Source organism: Dendrobates tinctorius, unplaced genomic scaffold (genome assembly GCF_039654945.1).
Source record: "Dendrobates tinctorius isolate UK_male_01 unplaced genomic scaffold, ASM3965494v1 ptg000206l, whole genome shotgun sequence".
NCBI classification, from domain to species: Eukaryota; Metazoa; Chordata; class Amphibia; order Anura; family Dendrobatidae; genus Dendrobates; species Dendrobates tinctorius.
In genome coordinates, this window is record NW_027361873.1 from 3,492,063 (window position 1) to 3,509,881 (window position 17,819).

At 40.6% G+C, this 17,819-nt stretch overlaps 1 protein-coding gene across 1 annotated transcript in view; it reads right to left on the minus strand.

Annotated features, from left to right (window-relative positions):
• Positions 1-17,819, minus strand: part of RASAL1 (RAS protein activator like 1) — a 270,898-nt gene that overhangs the window by 37,628 nt on the left and 215,451 nt on the right. Inside the window, exons 7-15 of the mRNA XM_073554111.1 lie at positions 15,652-15,798; positions 15,358-15,449; positions 14,111-14,228; positions 13,861-14,011; positions 10,305-10,369; positions 8,749-8,861; positions 7,745-7,937; positions 7,392-7,529; positions 4,713-4,857 (exon numbers count right to left, since the gene is read on the minus strand). Coding sequence (XP_073410212.1) covers positions 4,713-4,857; positions 7,392-7,529; positions 7,745-7,937; positions 8,749-8,861; positions 10,305-10,369; positions 13,861-14,011; positions 14,111-14,228; positions 15,358-15,449; positions 15,652-15,798 — 1,162 coding nt within the window. The remainder of the gene's footprint in view (positions 1-4,712; positions 4,858-7,391; positions 7,530-7,744; positions 7,938-8,748; positions 8,862-10,304; positions 10,370-13,860; positions 14,012-14,110; positions 14,229-15,357; positions 15,450-15,651; positions 15,799-17,819) is intronic.

Sequence of the window (17,819 nt, forward strand, 5' to 3'; positions counted from 1 at the left end):
GTCAGGAAGAGAATTCCAGAGCCTCACTGCTCTTACCGTGAAGAACCCTCTTCTATGCTGGTGCAGAAATTGTCTTTCCTCCAAATGAAGAGAATGCCCCCTTGTTCTTGTCACAGTCCTTGGTACAAACCGTTCATTGGAGAGATCTCTGTATTGCCCTCTGATATACTTGTACATATATATTAGGTCTCCCCTAAGTCTTCTCTTTTCTAGAGTAAATAGACCTAATTTTGATAACCTTTCTGGGTATTGTAGTGAACCAACTCCATTTATCATTTTAGTAGCCCGCCTTTGAACCCTTTCAAGTTCAGTAATGTCTTTCTTGAGCACCGGCATCCAAAATTGCACACAATACTCCAAGTGGGGTCTGACGAGTGATTTGTACAGAGGGAGAATTATGTTTTCATCTCGTATCCCCAGACCTTTTCTAATGCATCCCATGACCCTATTTGCTTTGGTGGCAGCTGCCTGACACTGGGCACTCCAATTTAGCTTCTTATTGACTAAGATGCATAAGTCTTTTTCCATGTCTGATTTCCCCAGCAGTTTCCCATTTAGTAAGTAATTGTAGCATCTGTTTCTCCTTCCCATGTGCATAAGCTTACACTTATCTGTGTTAAACCTCATTTGCCATTTTTCAGCCCAATTCTTCAATTCACTCAAATCTGTTTGTAGTTGCAAACTGTCCTCCTTTGTGTTAACTACCTTACATAATTTTGTATCATCTGCAAATACTGATATTTTACTGTGTAAGCCATCCACTAGATCATTAATAAGTATATTAAATAGTAGGGGGCCCAATACAGAACCCTGTGGTACCCCACTAGCAACCCTGGCCCAATCTGAGTAAGCACCATTAATAACCACTCTTTGTTTTCTATCACTAAGCCAGCTACCTACCCATCTACACACATTTTCCCCTAGCCCAAGCTTTCTCATCTTACTTACCAATCTTTTATGTGGGACAGTGTCAAATGATTTAGAGAAGTCTAGATAAATGACATCCAATGATTCTCCTTGGTCCAATTGAGAGCTTACATCCTCATAGAAGCTGATCAGGTTAGTTTGACAGGAGCGATCCTTCATAAATCCATGTTGATATAGAGTTAAACATTTATTAACACTGAGATATTCCATAATGGTATCCCTTAGAAACCCTTCAAAAATTTTACCCACAACAAATGTTAAGCTTACCGGTCTATAGTTTCCAGGTTCCCTTTTACACCCCATTTTGAATATTGGTACCACATTTGCTTGCCGCCAATCAAAAGGAACATACCCTGTTTCTATAGAGTCTTTAAATATAAGGAACAGAGGCCTGTCTATCACATTACTTAACTCCCTTAATACCCGAGGGTGAATGCCATCAGGGCCTGGTGATTTGTCAATTTTAATCTTACTAAGGCGGTTCTGCACTTCTTCCTTGGTTAGACAGGTAATACTTAATGGGGAGTTTACATTATCACTCTGCATTTCCCCTGGCAAATCCTTTTCCTGCGTGAACACTGTTGAGAAAAAAGTATTTAAAACATTTGCTTTTCCCACATCGCTCTCTATGATTTCACCCTCATTGTTCTTTAAAGGGCCGACACCATCAATTTTAATCATTTTACTGTTTATATAATTAAAGAATAGTTTGGGGTTTGTTTTACTTTCCTTAGCAATGAGACTCTCAGTTTCCACTTTTGCTAAATGTATTTGTTTTTTACACATTTTATTTTTTTCTCTATAACTTTTTAATGCTTCTTCATTGCCTTCTTGTTTTAGCTTCTTCTTCCTCGGGCTTCCCTCCCCCCTTCCCACTATCTTGTTTTCTTTTGATCCCCTACTTTGTCGCTTTGTACCTGTTTGTACTCTTTCTATTAGTATCTGAGTACATGCTTGTAACTTCCTTGCATTTATTGTAAACCTTTTTCAATAAAAAATTATTGTTGAAAAAAAAAGCTCTGGAGTAAGATTCTCTGGGAGATCTGTGTCCGGCCCATGGCTCTTAACAGCTCAGTTTCATATTGACAAAATGTGGATTCCTCTGGAATAAGACATCAGATCACAGATTTCAAGATAGAATATGCATTATTTTTCTATGACCTTCATGGCCATATAGATGGTTTAGGAGGGCTGATCCTACTGACAGATTTAAAGGAGTTGTACAAAAAGCAGGAAATGGTATTGAATAAAAAAAAATACAATTTCTTAAATCCCCCACTGCTCCACTAGTCCTCTAGTGATGATGTCACATAAACCACTCCAGTAACCAGTAACCACTGCAGCCAATCACTGGTCTTATACCGTTCAAACATCACCACTGAGGATAGTGAACAGCTGCACTTGTCATTCATAGTAACATAGTTAGCAAGGCCGAAAAAAGACATTTGTCCATCCAGTTCAGCTTATATTCCATCAGAATAAATCCCCAGATCTACGTCCTTCTAAAGAACCTAAAAATTACTGTAAGATACAATATTGTTACGCTCCAGGAAGACATCCAGGCCTCTCTTGAACCCTTCGACTGAGTTCGCCATCACCAACTCCTCAGGCAGGGAATTCCAGATTCTCACTTTCCTAACAGTAAAGAATCCTCTTCTATGTTGGTGGAAAAACCTTTTCTCCTCCAGATGCAGAGAATGCCCCCTTGTGACCGTCACCTTCCTTGGTATAAACAGATCCTCGGAGAGATATTTGTATTATCCCCTTATATACTTATACATGGTTATTAGATCGCCCCTCAGTCGTCTTTTTTCTAGACTAAATAATGCTAATTTTGTTAATCTCTCTGGGTATTGTAGTTCCCCCATCCCCTTTATTAATTTTGTTGCCCTCCTTTGTACTCACTCTAGTTCCATTATATCCTTCCTGAGCACTGGTGCCCAAAACTGTACACAGTACTCCATGTGCGGTCTAACCAGGGATTTGTACAGAGGTAGTATAATGCTCTCATCATGTGTATCCACACCTCTTTTAATGCATCCCATGATCCTGTTTGCCTTTGCAGTTGTGGCGCCCCCAGGAGTATGGTTGCCACAGTGGCATTGCCTTTCTCCAGGGAGGGTGATGTCAGGCTTGGAGGCAATGAAGGGTCTCTCTAACAGTTAAACATGTCATGCAACACAGTTCCACTCCGGGCCAGCAGAGGGAGCTCTGAACCAGAATTGGGGGAGGAGTGCTCTCTGAGGGCCAGGAAGGGAAATGAGGAGTTAGTGTGAGGAGGGCAAAGAGTGTAGACGTGTGGAGAGAAGCTGGAGGTTGAGCTGAAGATAGAGAGCTCCCTCCCAGTGATAGCGCATGATCTGGAGCCTGGTCTCCACGGTTGTATGGATACTGAAGGTCCCGCAACAGAAACCAGAGGAGTAGGAAGCTGTAAATGCTCTATTCCCAACTAAGACTCGGAGGCACAACAGCAACGGGTGAGCCAAGAGAGATAGAGGGCTACAGCTGTCTGCCATACGAGGTAGTTCTACAAGAAGATAAGAAGGAGGAACTTCAGTGTAACACAGTACTGGATGTACCTCAAGCCAGCGCTAGGAAGTTGACTACACAACCCATCTGATAGAGAGATCCCTGAGTTGCTTCCAAGCTAGCCTGCTCCTGTGCCATCTGTAACCAGGACCCTGGACTGCGTTTGCCAAGTAAAGGTAAAGAAACTGCACCCTGTTGTGTCCTTGCCTCCTTCCTGCAACATCCTCAGCACTGCTACATCTCTGTGCCAAACACTGCACCCTCTTCCTAAACACTCCGCTACCCTGCCCTGGGACCAACAGCCCTACCTGTGGAGGGCTACAACATCATTGCTGCACTACACCATCTGTCCCAGAGGATCTGCTTGCAGCGTCGGCTTAACACCTCCCTTGCCGAACACCACAGGTGGCGTCACGAATCACTTCTAAACTTTATTCCCAACTCAACCCCTTTTATATGGGCGCCCAGGGCCACGGACCGGGTCACCGCTGCTGTGACAATCCTTTCTGAGAGACCGGCCTGGTACCGAGTACCCCACAGCCCTGGGAGGGCGACCCACAGTCACTGTGCGCTCCAGGTAAGTTTATCATTAACTAGGATCCCCAAGCCCTTCTCCATATCAGATTTACCCAATGGTTTCCCATTCAGTGTGTAATGGTGATACTGATTCCTTCTTCCCATGTGTATAACCTTACATTTAATTTACTGGTACACTTTTAGAGCCCTATTTGAATATTGGTACCACATTTGCTATGCGCCAGTCCTGTGGAACAGACCCTGTGGCTATAGAGTCCCTAAATATAAGAAATAATGGTTTGTCTATTACATTACTTAGTACGCGTGGGTGTATGCCATCCGGACATGGAGATTTATCTATTTTAATCTTCTTAAGCCGGCTTCGCACCTCTTCTTGGGTTACATTGGTGACCCTTAATATAGGGTTTTCTTTGTCTCTCGGCATTTCACCTAGCATTTCATTTTCCACCATGAATACCGTGGAGAAGAAGGTGTTTAATAAATTAGCTTTTTCCTTGTCATCTACAACCATTCTTTCCTCACATTTTTTTGATTCTAATACAGCCTCACAAACACATTTACTGTACACGAAAGCAAGAAAACGTTTTCTTCATGTATCAATTATGTGAAATAGGCAGGAGGGTAAGAATAAATGGTAGCATGAAAATGGAATATAATGTTATCAGATGGAATATTAATTCACGCCTCCATAAAAAGACAATAACCTTAATGCCACATACCAACATCACTTTCCATGTCTATAAGTTTGTCCAAGTAGTCCCGCAAACGTCCAACGCTCTGTTGGATAAGAGGATGTAAAGGAGACATCCACTGTTCTTTTCCATGACCGAGCTGCTGACCAAGATTTCCAATGCTTTGTACTGCCTGAAAGACAGTACATGTTAATATTACATTACTAAGACCAGAGCTATGACTGGCAAGATTTCAAAAAAGCTTTGCTCACATCATGTCAGAGCCTATCTGATCTTCTATCAGAACTCATGACATTTTTCTCTTAACATATGCCATCATATAAAATGCATACGTTAAAGACAAAATACTATACTCACTAACAAACACGTTATTTGTTTTTGTACTGGATGCCGAGAACACAGTTTAAATACAATAACTATATTTTTCATATACTGTATGTGTTTTACTAAGGGACATGAACACCTGACAGTTTTCACTGGTAACTCATTCTGCAGCCTGCTATGAATTGTGATACATAGAGGCTGTAGAAGCTAAATAGTTCCAATTTTTTTTTAATTAACTCTGGTTTCAATTTCCAATATACAGTAGAACTGAGTCTGTAAATTCATAATACAGATGAGTGAATCCTTAAAACTGTGACAAATTCCATGTTGTGAGGAATAGGACCATTAAATGTCTTTAATTTTCTTTAGCACATAATAAACAGGTAACATAAAATAATTGCTTTGGCTACGACGCTGACAGATCTAAACACATAATGAATCATGTTAGTGTTAAAAGTCGGCATAGTAGTCTCTCTTGCATCCATAACAAGCTAAAGAAGATCAATCATAATCTTATCAGAATGATTCCAACTCAGCCTCATCTTGAAATCAGAATAATTTGTCCTGGATTGCGAGAAAATGATGGTAACGTTCCTCTTGGGTCCATCTGCATTTTACATAGAACATTATCAAGCTTAATTTGTTGATCCATTATAGAATCGTATGTCTGGGGATCAACAATTTAGCTGCAGAAATGAAGTACACAATTAATGGAAATGGGTTCATGTACAAATTTGATGTATCGAGGTTGAGAAGGGTCATCTTTGGATTGAGATTGATTGATATAACTAAGCATAGACTGATTATTTGTGAAGGGAATCTGTCAATAGGTTTACTACCCCATCTGAGAGCAGCACAATGTATGGGCAGAGAACCTGATTCCATAGATGTATCAGATAGTGGACTCTTTGCTGTCTTTTTCATGAAAATCACTGCTGTAGATCTATTAGTTCTCTGAAAGCTGTTTGACAGCTTTCTGTATATACTGTGCATGGGTATAAAGCTGCCAATCAGTGGAGGGGGCGGGGTTATAGACAGCTCATGAATAAAGAGCACTACACGGCAGCAGGTTTACTAGTCCTCTAGTGATCATTTCCTGCTGATAACACAGTGGTTTTAGTAAATCTATTGCAAGTAACTCAGTAAGTAACACATTTATGGAAACAGGATCTCTTCCCCTACATCACGTTGCCCTCAAAATAAGTAGAAAAAACCTGGGGAAAATTCCCTTTAAATCTTGAACCAGAAGGTTTTTATTGTAGGAAATGCAAACTAAATGTCTGATGGTGTATCTAAGGCTACTTTCACACTTGCGTTTTTTGCTCTGCGCTGCGTGCGCAGTGCAAACACGCATAAAAAACGCATCATGCGTTTTTATGCGTTTTCTTGTTTTTTTGCGCATGGTTTTTACAAAGAGTTTTTTTCCGCTGACATGTGCATGACCATGCGCACGTCAGCACACCCATAGACTATAATGTGCTTTTTGGTGAATTTTGTGCGCATGCGTTTTTTTGAGACAGGTCAGGCGCACAAAAAATGCAACAGGATGCATTTTGTGCGCCCGGGCGCACACTACAAACGAGTACAAACTCATGACTATGCCCACCCATGTTAACTATAGGAAAAAAAAGGCATGCGCATTTATGCGCAAAAACGCAGCGCAAAAAACGCAAGTGTGAAACCAGCCTATACTTTGAGTATAACACCAATATAATGAAAACTGCTTTTTATCAATTTTATGTAGTAAATCTGGTGTCTCAAAATTAATTATAGTTTAGTTCTTGGGTTCTAAGAGAAAGAGTGTCTTTCAAATTGTGGGAAATCTCCTGATGGAAAATAAAACCCTACTGTAAAAATGATTTACAGACAGGTGTTGATGTCCTTTAAGGTTTAATCCTTTAATGTGCTTACATTCTTACTTTAGAAGAAGAAAAAAACACTCGTATGTATAGTGAGTAGTGATGAGCGAGAATGCTCGTTGCTCGGGTTTTCCCGAGCATGCTCGGGTGCCCTCCGAGTATTTTGGCGTGCTCGGAGATTTAGATTTAGTCGCCTCAGCTGCATGATTTGCGACTTGTAGACAGGCTGAATACATGTGGGAATTCCCTAACAAACAGGCAACCCCCACATGTATTCAGCCTGCCTACAAGTCGCAAATCATGCAGCTGAGACAACGAAAACGAAATCTCCGAGCACGCCAAAATACTCGGAGGACACCCGAGCATGCTCGGAAAAACCCGAGCATCGAGTATACTCTCTCATCACTAATAGTGAGCACAAGAGACAAACATTAGTGACAATAATGAATGCACAAAGCATGCGATGCAAACAAAGCCACGACAGTCACAAGCGAACCCGGTGCTCACTTCTTGGAAGGGATACCTTAGCGAGCAGGAGTAAGGTGCGTGCAGTGCGTGGATCGGCATGATGCTCCCGTAAGTGGAATAATTTAGGAGTGAGGATAGCAGGTGCAAAAAAGCGCAAGAAAAGGAAACCACTGATCGCTGCATACTTCACATCCTGGTAATGAGAAAAGAATATTATCACATAGAATCTTATACATTGTCCTACCATCCATTATATTACAAGTATTTCCATCATACAAGGGGACTTTCGACCTACATGGAATGGAAACAATGAAATTCTTGCACAATACTTACGGTACTTGAGTAAGTCTGGTTGAGTATGACTAGCTATGTATTTATGCAATGCTGAAATAATGTTGTCTTTCTCACCTGGTTGGCTGGTCCTGGAAAGCGTTCCTCAACCCGCTTATGTAGCTGCTTGAAGCAAAGGCGCATGCCTGGTGGGCACTGTTCACCTGAACCCAGGATGGCATCAATTATGTCCCTCAGGTAACCCCTCAGGGATTCTACACTGCTCTCGCGTATCTGCTGCTCTGAAACAGAACCTTTGAAGGAAATACGTCTGCAAAGAAGAGGCAACAAATTGTGAGGGTGAACATATTCCAGGAGACGATGCAGCAGGTTTTTTTTAATATCACGTAAGCAGGGATTCTATGTGTGTTCAGAGCCACCAAGTGTCAGAATTGGGGTCCAGCAAATATAGCTTCAATTAATGATTTCTTTTTTACATAGCTACATTATCAATAAATGGAAGGCTCAGGCTCATACAATACAGATCCATAATTTGGCACCCTTGAGATTCTATGGCCCCATTTGGTATATCAAAATGCCTCAAATTTATAGGGAGTTTTGCATTCATATACGGTAACTAAGATTGTCCCCCAGGGAAGCATCACTTGGGAGACTATACAGGAACTCACAGAGACACCATCTTCCTTACAGGTAAATGATCTTAAAAGCAAGCTTGCAACATAAAGTAGAAATCAGCTCCAGTATAAGCTAGAATGACATCTGGGAGAAAATGGGACAACATGCACGGAGTGGTAAAGCTAATAAATTATCATAACAGCCCCAGAGACAGGCCTGCATTAACAATAGAGCTAAGTGAAAAATAACTGAACTAAAAATGTCACAGCAAAAACTTAGATGTGAAGTTACAGTCGTCATTAGTCACAGTCTGTGCTATCAGTATATGCACTAGACTTATGTCTCTTGCCACTCAGAGTAACAATTTATAGACTTCCTAATTATTCCTACATCCACGTGTAATGGGTAAAGCAAATTTATCAAACTGTTCATTTTTGGGACCCACGTGAATGTCATGTATGAAGCTCCAATGTAATGTATAACAACGAAATAGTAAAGCCTCTTACCTACTGCGGTTCTGATCAATCTTGCAGGGATCTAGCTCAACGTATTTCTTTTCCTCAAAGATTCTAGTAATAATAGGCCGTAATACTTCATGAAGAAATGGCATTCCCACTATCTGGCAGAAGAATGGTACACTGTGAAACTCATTTATGAAATGGAAGGAATGTACCTTTTATTTTTTGTCGCTGTTCTAATTGATAGTTTCTAATGTGTTCCTTGCACTTCTCTGTGCCTGACACAGAGGCCCCTCTTACATATATGTAAATGTAGTTTTAGTCTTTTTAGCCAACTGGGAGTGCCCCTTAAAAAGACAAACAGAGATTGATTACCACACCCACTTTGATAAAATACTAGATTTATATACAGGGAAGAGAAAAGGGATCTGTGACTCAGGAATGGAGAAGCACAGGAACAAAAGAAAAGCAACATCAGATTCAGGAGAATAACGTCATTTACACCGGGTTAAAAAATGACATTTATGCTGGGACAGGTCCCCTAAATTCTTCTCTTTTCTTTGCTCTCAGTAGAAACAGAAAGTCTCTCGTCCCTGCATTTATCATTCCCCTCTTCAATTCCTGACCCAGCTCCCCCTGCCAGGGACTTTTGCAGTGACTGATGAGTCATGCAGAGAAAATTTACCTCCTGTTTCCACATAGAGCTTAGAAGGATTCAGCTAGACAGTTTTTAATCATATGATATCATAGACCTAATGGAAAAGAGAATAATTCACTGGGTAGAAAGGCAAAATGAGCAATTGTAAGTACACATGGTCATATAATATCATGACTGCAATATATTAAGAGGATAAACATTTTGATGGGAGTGCTTCTTTAAGAACAGTATTAGTAATGGTGGCTGTAGACTTAAAGACGTTTGACAACATTCTGAAAACGTTGCTGGTCATAATATGTTTATAGTGCAATTATGTAATGTTTGTAGTGCAATTATCAATTCACACTGGCTTAGACCAGTTCCACCATCCGCAACCCTGACTAAATTGTGTGTTAGCAACAACTGCTACGTCTGTAGAGTTCACCTTATGAGGACAATAAATACATATTTTCTTTGCTGCAAAAAATTATTTCAAATGGGAAAAATGTTTATAAAGGATAAAGCATGAAACATTTAAAAAGAAAATAGCTACGTTCTAATGAATGAATAATCCTATAATAACTTCTCTTTTTTGGAGGGTAATTGTAATATAACAAGGTCCCATTCTGTTATTCCCATCAGAATGTTTGACCATGTAGTTATTTGGGCTCTCACATTCATGTGGTGCCAAAAATGTCCAAAGATTAGTGAAATATGAGTTATCCTGTTGACAAAGAAGATACAAATTGCTCAATAGCTGGTTAGTTTTAGCACAATATCTGGTTATCTAGGGATATACATCACAGTTGCAAACCTATGAGCTGACTAGATCACCATGAGCCGAAGCTCAGTAGAACCTGGGGTGGATGTGTAGCAGCTGGAATACAGGGTACACAGTCATACAACAGGAGGAAGCAAGAATGGCAACTGAGAATGATTTAGGAGAATGAGTGTGGTTTCACATTACCTTCATATACTGCTCCATTGATTTTGAAGCAAGTGAGTTAGAACGGAAAAGAGTATTTGGGTCACCTATAAATGACAAAGAGGAGTGTATGCATAAAATAAGCTTGACATTCTCTTTATGTTCTAACATAAGACAGTGTACATGTACTGGGAGATTTTTGAAATGTTTCCCAAGGTCTTATTACCCATGAAATGCACCCGTTTTCATGCTTATCATGGAGGGTGCATGTACTGGAGCTAAAAAGCCGTAATACACTGACCAAGCTGCCACCAGGAGTACAAAGTGTGCAAAAGTAAAAATACAAAAACACTAAGGCCTCATTCGGACATCTACTTTATGTGTTCTATCTATGTAGTCCCATATATTCTATGGTGCTGTCCATATGCACGAACCGAGTAGCCGAAAAAATAAAATAAAAAAATAAAATTGGAGATATGTCCATTTTTGATCCTAGTGGCACGCCCATGCACACATCAATGGGTACATGAAAAAAATGTACATCATATCAATGCCATCAGTGCTGTCAGGTTCTTACTGTTTATGGGGTTGGAAAGCTTTTTTTTTTGCATACAAGTAAAACAGATGCCACACTAGATGGAAATCGGATCCAGCACACTGGTGAAAAACAGTCCTTTCATGGATGTCATACTATTCTCTGTGTAGTTCTTAGGTTAAACAATTTCATGGCTCCCATAGACCTTTGCAATCTTTGCATCAATGTTCTTCCAGCCCACAGGAAGTATCTCAGAGAGGCAATTCACATAAATTGCACTTACACTCCCAATTCACATGCCTGATATTCACGATTTTGGTTGCTTCTCATGTCTTCACAAAGGTTGCTGTAGTCTTTACACCCGTGCTCAGGCTTCAGGGCATATTTATAATTCCTTATCTCGACGACTGGCTCATCAAGGCCACCACAAAAGAAGAAATACATCTTCATCTCCAAATACCATTACAAGTTCTAATAAAAATCGCAAAATCCCATCTCTTACAAACCAGAGAACAGAAGTTCATGGGATTCATAATCAACCAAAAAGATATGGTACTAAGATTGTTGAATAACATAATTCACAAGATCTTGGCGGGTGTCAAACGTCTGATTTCCAACAAATAAATCTCAGTCAGGACAGCCATGAGAGTTCTAGGCTCCCTGAATTCCTCTCTTGAAGAAGTGCCGTGGGCCAGAGCCCACTTCAGATCTCTTCAATACAGCATCCTGTTAGCCTGGAAAAAGAACTGTCATTCTATCAACAGGGCATTTTCCATTCCACACACTACCAAACAAGATTTGAATTAGTGGATGTCTCTGAGGTACCTTCAGAAAGGCAAGTCTCTGCTGTTACAACCACTAATGGCTATAAATACAGATGTGTCAAGTTCGTTCTGGTTGGGGTGCTTAGCTACAAAAATCATGGGTCCAGGGCAAGTGTTGTTCTCTGGAGAAATCTCTTCCCTCCAATCTAAGAGAGATGAGAGCTGTCAGATTTGCCTTGTCTCACTTCCAAGGTCAGCCGTTTCTTCAGGATGTCTTAATCTAGTCAGAGTACCTAGCCTAAGTATTTTATCTCAACAAACAAGGAGAGACAGGAAGTCTGTCTCTGGCCCGGAAATATTGTCTAATCTTTGCCTGGGCCGAACCAGTCCTCATAAATCTCTCAGCGTTACATATTCAGGGTCTGGCAACAGCAGAGCAGAAATAAAATTCATCCAGGAGAATGGAGCCTCTGCCAAGAAATTTTTAACCAAGTATATGACAGAATGGGAGTCCTAGAGATTGATGTGATGGCCACCATGCAGAATTCCAAGATTCAGAAGTTCTGCTCTCTCCAGAGAATGGATGGTCCTTGGGTGATAGATGGCCTCTCAAGATCCTGGAGAAAGATATCAGTCTATATCTTTCCTCATCTTCCACTGATCATAAAAATTCTTAAGATTAGGGAGAATTAGGAGAATTAGGCAGAAGCCATCATAATAATTCCATTCTGGCCCGCGCAGGGCTTGGTTTCGCCGTATCCTAACCCTATCCAAGGGCAGATATAGGAGCTGCCTGCTCTTCGCCAACCTTTGTCTCATCTGGACCTCCACAAGCTCCATCTAACTACAAGGAGACGGAGTGGCAAGATTTACACAATGAAGGTCTTTCGAAAGCTGCAATCTCTACTCTGCTATCGTCTATTAAACCAAATATGGTTAAGAGCTATTCCAGGATCTGGAGAATCTTTAATTCATGGAAGGCTTCCCGAGGACTCCCAACTTCTTCATTATCGGATATCCTTCAATTTTTTCAGGAAGGTTTTGATAAAGGCCTGAAACTGAACACTACAAAAACTCAGTTCTCAGTCATAAATGATCATCTAAATGGCTCATTTTCTTCTAATACTTTAATCAGAAGTTTTTTTCAGGCAGTTAAGAATCTCAGATCTTCATTCCACCAGCCAATTCCCTCTTGGGATTTATCCTTGACGCTGAATTGTATCACCAGTTCTCTCTTTGAGCTAGCCAACCTAGCTTCTGTTAAACATCTCTCATACAAAACTGTGTATTTAATAGCCATTACTTCAGGCAAATTAATCAGGGAACTCCAGGGACTTTCATCTAAAAAACCTTATTTACGTAACAGGATAGATCATCTTATCTTGAGACTCATACCAGAACTCATTCCTAACTAATTCCCAACTAATTCAGGAGTGTTATCTTCTGAAAGTGCAAGATCCGCCAATATCAGTCAGGGCCCATTTCACTCAGTCATGGACTGAACTTGCTCATGTGCCTATTGAGCAGATCTGCAGGGCTGCTACATGGCCATCCATGTCTACAGGTGATAAACACTACAGGCTGAACTTGAGGTCATTGGAGGGATAGTCCTTTTGGCAGAGATATCATTCAGCAAGCAACTAGTTTATAATTTCTCCCCTTCTTTTAATTGCTTCTCAAGTCCAATTGTGTGCTGTCGTAGGACATACAGGAAAGTTTAAAATTTATTTACCTGAAATTTTCATTTCCTGGAGTCCGTAGGCAGCACAGACTTCTCTCCATCTAATATTTTTTTCTTTGCTGCATACCTATACAGTGACCTGTGTTGTTTTTCTACTTTTATAGTGTCCGCAGGACACCAGCGTTCATTAAGCTAATTTGTGTATTTTATTTATTACTGCTGTGTAACATGTCTTCTTTTTCTAAGTAGGGAGCTAATAAGTTAACCCTTTATGTGCTGCCTATGGACTCCAGGAAACTATAACTTAATGCAAATAAATTTTCAGCTTTCTTTCTCGTTTGAAAGTAAAAAAATGTCTGAATGAGGCCTGAGCTAACACTAATAAAACTTTACCAAATGTATTTTAAAAACTCCAACAGACTTAAAAACATGCAAAATGACAATAATTATGTAGTGGTAGAAGCTTATGCTACAAATATCCCGCTTAAAGCCACCACGACAAAAGTTGTCCGATAGGGGAACTTATTTTCTATGCATTGGAGCAAGAAATAAAGTGGTGTTTGGGATGACTCAAGAGCATGATAATGTACGAGGTTGATCTGACTAAGGTGACCTCACCAGTTCGATTCACCTCTCGCATATTCAGTTGATCAAGAAAGGTGACTGCCAGTCCTTGGCCTAGAAAAATTTTCACCAGCTTCACAGCCACTTCTTGTCGGCTCTCAGCTGAACACATCTCCTCCAGAAGATTCAGAACACTAGAGTCTCCCTATGTTAAAGCAGAGAAAAAAAACATTGACACGTCCTCTGTGAACCCACAGAAGATACTAGTCCTCCATGAATTATTAAAGAGCTATAAGCATCCCACCTGCTCAGGGGATTGTACGGACTCCACAAGGAGCTGGATAAGGTTCTGATAATAAACAGAGGATAATATACGCTCTTCAGACAGGTTAATTTTGACACGTAAGGACCCAAGTTTACCTCTGTAAGGTAAAAAAGCAATGTGATAGCAGCCCAAAGTCAACGACCAGAGACATCTATGCACATTTACTGTACGCAGCATTTACACAAAGCCATGTTGCTCACAATTATACTAAAAGCTGTGTCATATGTCTTCAGTATATACCATACAATACTATGTCATTTTGGATAAATAATGTAATGTCTTATTTTATAACATTATGTAGCAGCAGGGTCTGAGGGGCCTTTGCCCTGAGTGATGGAAGTGGGTTATAGTAATAGTAATAACTTATCACTCAGTGGGGGAGAGTGGGGCTCCTACCCAGCAGGAGCAGGGGCTGGGGAAGGTTAGACAGCGGAGCTAAGAACTCATGTATGCATGTCAGCTTACAGCAATTTGTGGGTATTATTTTGTGCAATGGGCACCAAAATTTATAAATGGTCTTTTGACAGGTATATATATATATTTTGTATTTATAAATATGATTTATATCAAAATGAATAATGGTAAAATGTGGAATTTTCTGAATATTCTAGTTTTTAGTTCCCGCAGAATCCTGATTTGTCTAATCACAATTTTCACAAAAACTAAAAATGTGCATAATAAAAATGAAGTGTTTCTGTCACCATGAAATTCAGCTCCTAAACACCAGTCCTTATGTTTTTTTTTATTTAGTTACATTTTACTTTTTTGGTCATTTTACTGTCCTCAGAGTGCTGTCCAATTTTTCCATAGATCCATAGACATGATGGCCAACTGCGATCCGATAATCAGATGCAACTCGTGAATGCTGCAATTTTTTCATCAGACTGATTTGGTCTGAAGAAAAAAATCAGACATAGCCCCAAAGAATAACATGGGGACGAGTGCTGTCCATCAATTTTTACAATCGTGTGCACGAGCCCTTAAGGTAGATTCAACTGATCAATTGGCCTGACATGGACAATAAATGTATTGGGCTCTATGGCGGCATCATGACAGTGGAGAGCAGAGGCCAATTATTCCGGCACTTTCTACTATATCAATAAAGACTTGAGGACCGAACAATAACTTTATATCATGGTAGCAAAAACGCTTTAAGGTGCCGTCCCGCTTGTCAATTTTTTAGAGCGTTATCTCGTTATGACGTCACACAACAAGCATCATTCTACCCATTCTCATCCTCCGTGTTTCCAAAAGGCAGGAGGCGAAACCAGCCAGTCACCGCAGGGTTTCTGTGTAGGGGCTCCAAGGGAAAGGACACCTGAAGGGGGTGTTAAGAGGGTGAGTGATGGAAGACATTGTTGAAACATGCAAGGAGGGAGAGAATACTGAGCAGTTCATTGGTATAAAAAGTGTAAATCATGGTAGTCATAAATGATACAGTGGGAAAAGGAGATACAACGTAGGATAAAGGGTAAGGAAAGGAAAGAAAAACGTTTTACTGGAACTTATGAGATACTTACACGGCCAAGGAAGTCATTCTTTCCAACCATATCCCAGTCCCAAACTTCAATACTGATCACTTGATCTCCAAGATCTAGTTGCTCGATTCCTCGCAAGTCAAATTCTAATACTTCATTCCAGCGTGGAAAACGTGTTCTTTTAATCACCTGAAAACAAACTACTAGGTAGTATAGCACAGGTCTACAACATCTGCTAGAGGAAGAGGAGCACTATGTACTAAGGCTGGGGCTGCACGGTGATATGTGTCAAACCACAGCAATTCTCTGAAAAGTGGTGTGACAAAAACATTTGTGACTCTTTAAGGGCTGTAATTTTTAATTTTGCTGTAAATAAAAAAACCCACAATATTTGCGATTATGTGTCACAGTTGCAGGACATTGCTGGTCATAATATGATACCATAGGTTATCATTACATACAATGTCACACTGCAACATCGAGTGCATGCCACTGTATGGCCCTAGCCTCATTCATACACATCCACAGACAAGATCCACAATACTAGCTGCTCCGTCATCATCATTAAAGTGACTATATATATTTCACGTAAAGTCACCCTACCTACTTGACTCCCATTACCTCTCCCGCTGATACCGTCTTTCCAGTCCTCAGTCATTCTTTGTCCAAGAAGGCAGCATAATGTTATGAGAAGAGCAAAGATAAGTCTAACACATGGCTCCACTGCTTTTCCTGTGATGTGGAGGTGTGGTCCAGACTTACCACTCGTCCCACGCTATAAAAATGCAGCGGCCAGCTTAAAAACCCATCTCAGAAGAGGAGGCAAATGTGATAATAATAATAAATGATACCATTTTCTGTTATATTTTCTATTAGCTGAAGAGCCCGGCGCTGCCCGGGCATAGTAACTAACTGTGGTTAGTTATAGAAAATTATAATTATCCTCCATCCCATAGTCCCGTGCCCATATACCCATCATACATATCCATGATCCCATAGGCCCGTGCCCATATGCCCATCATACATATCTTCCATCCCATAGTCGAGTGCCCATATACCCATCACACATCCTCCATCCCATAGTCCCATGCCCATATACCCATCATACATATTCTCCATCCCATAGTCCCATGCCCATATACCCATCATACATAGTCTCCATCCCATAGTCCCATGCCCATATACCCATCATACATATTCTCCATCCCATAGTCCCATGCCCATATACCCATCATACATATTCTCCATCCCATAGTCCCATGCCCATATACCCATCATACATATTCGCCATCCCATAGTCGAGTGCCCATATACCCATCACACATCCTCCATCCCATAGTCCCGTGCCCATATACATATCTGCCATCCCATAGGCCCGTGCCCATATACCCGTCATACATATCCACCATCCCATAGTCCCATGCCCATATACCCATCATACATATCCTCCATCCCATAGGCCCGTGCCCATATACCCATCATACATATCCTCCATCCCATAGTCGAGTGCTCATATACCCATCACACATCCTCCATCCCATAGTCAACCATTATGACATCATAATGAGCGACGGCAGGGCTTGCAACCTATGATGACATCAGCGTCTCCAGGACTAATGACTGCTGTTAGCAAAATAGAATGTGTTAACAAAAATTTATTCTGCACACAAAAACCACAAAACAGATAGAAATGTAATTATTAAAAGGCAAAAACTAAGCCAATAGAAGCATTTCACAACATATATTTCAACACCAGAGATATTCCACACAGATTTAAATAAATTGGCCAAGTAATGTGAAGTAATCTTGTACTATTTATTCGAGTGCCTTTTGATAAACGACATTCTTAGTTTTTCCTTCAGGTGCAAAGACGAACAGATTTTTGGCTGCTCCAACTCTTGAACAGGCCACATAAAGTTGACCATGAGAAAAGCATGGAGATTGTAAATCGATTCCAACTACTTTCAAGGACTGTCCCTGAGCCTTGTTGATGGACATAGCAAATGCCAGTCGAACAGGAAACTGGAGGCGTTTAAAATCAAAAGGCAAATCAGATGGAATAAGAGGAATTGTTGGGATGAAAACATCTTCTCCTGTGGCACATCCTGTCAAAATGGTTGCCTCAATTACATGTGGAAACAGGTTCTTAATCAAGAGTCTTGTTCCATTACACAGCTTTGGTGGATCCAAATTTCTCAATAGCAGAATAG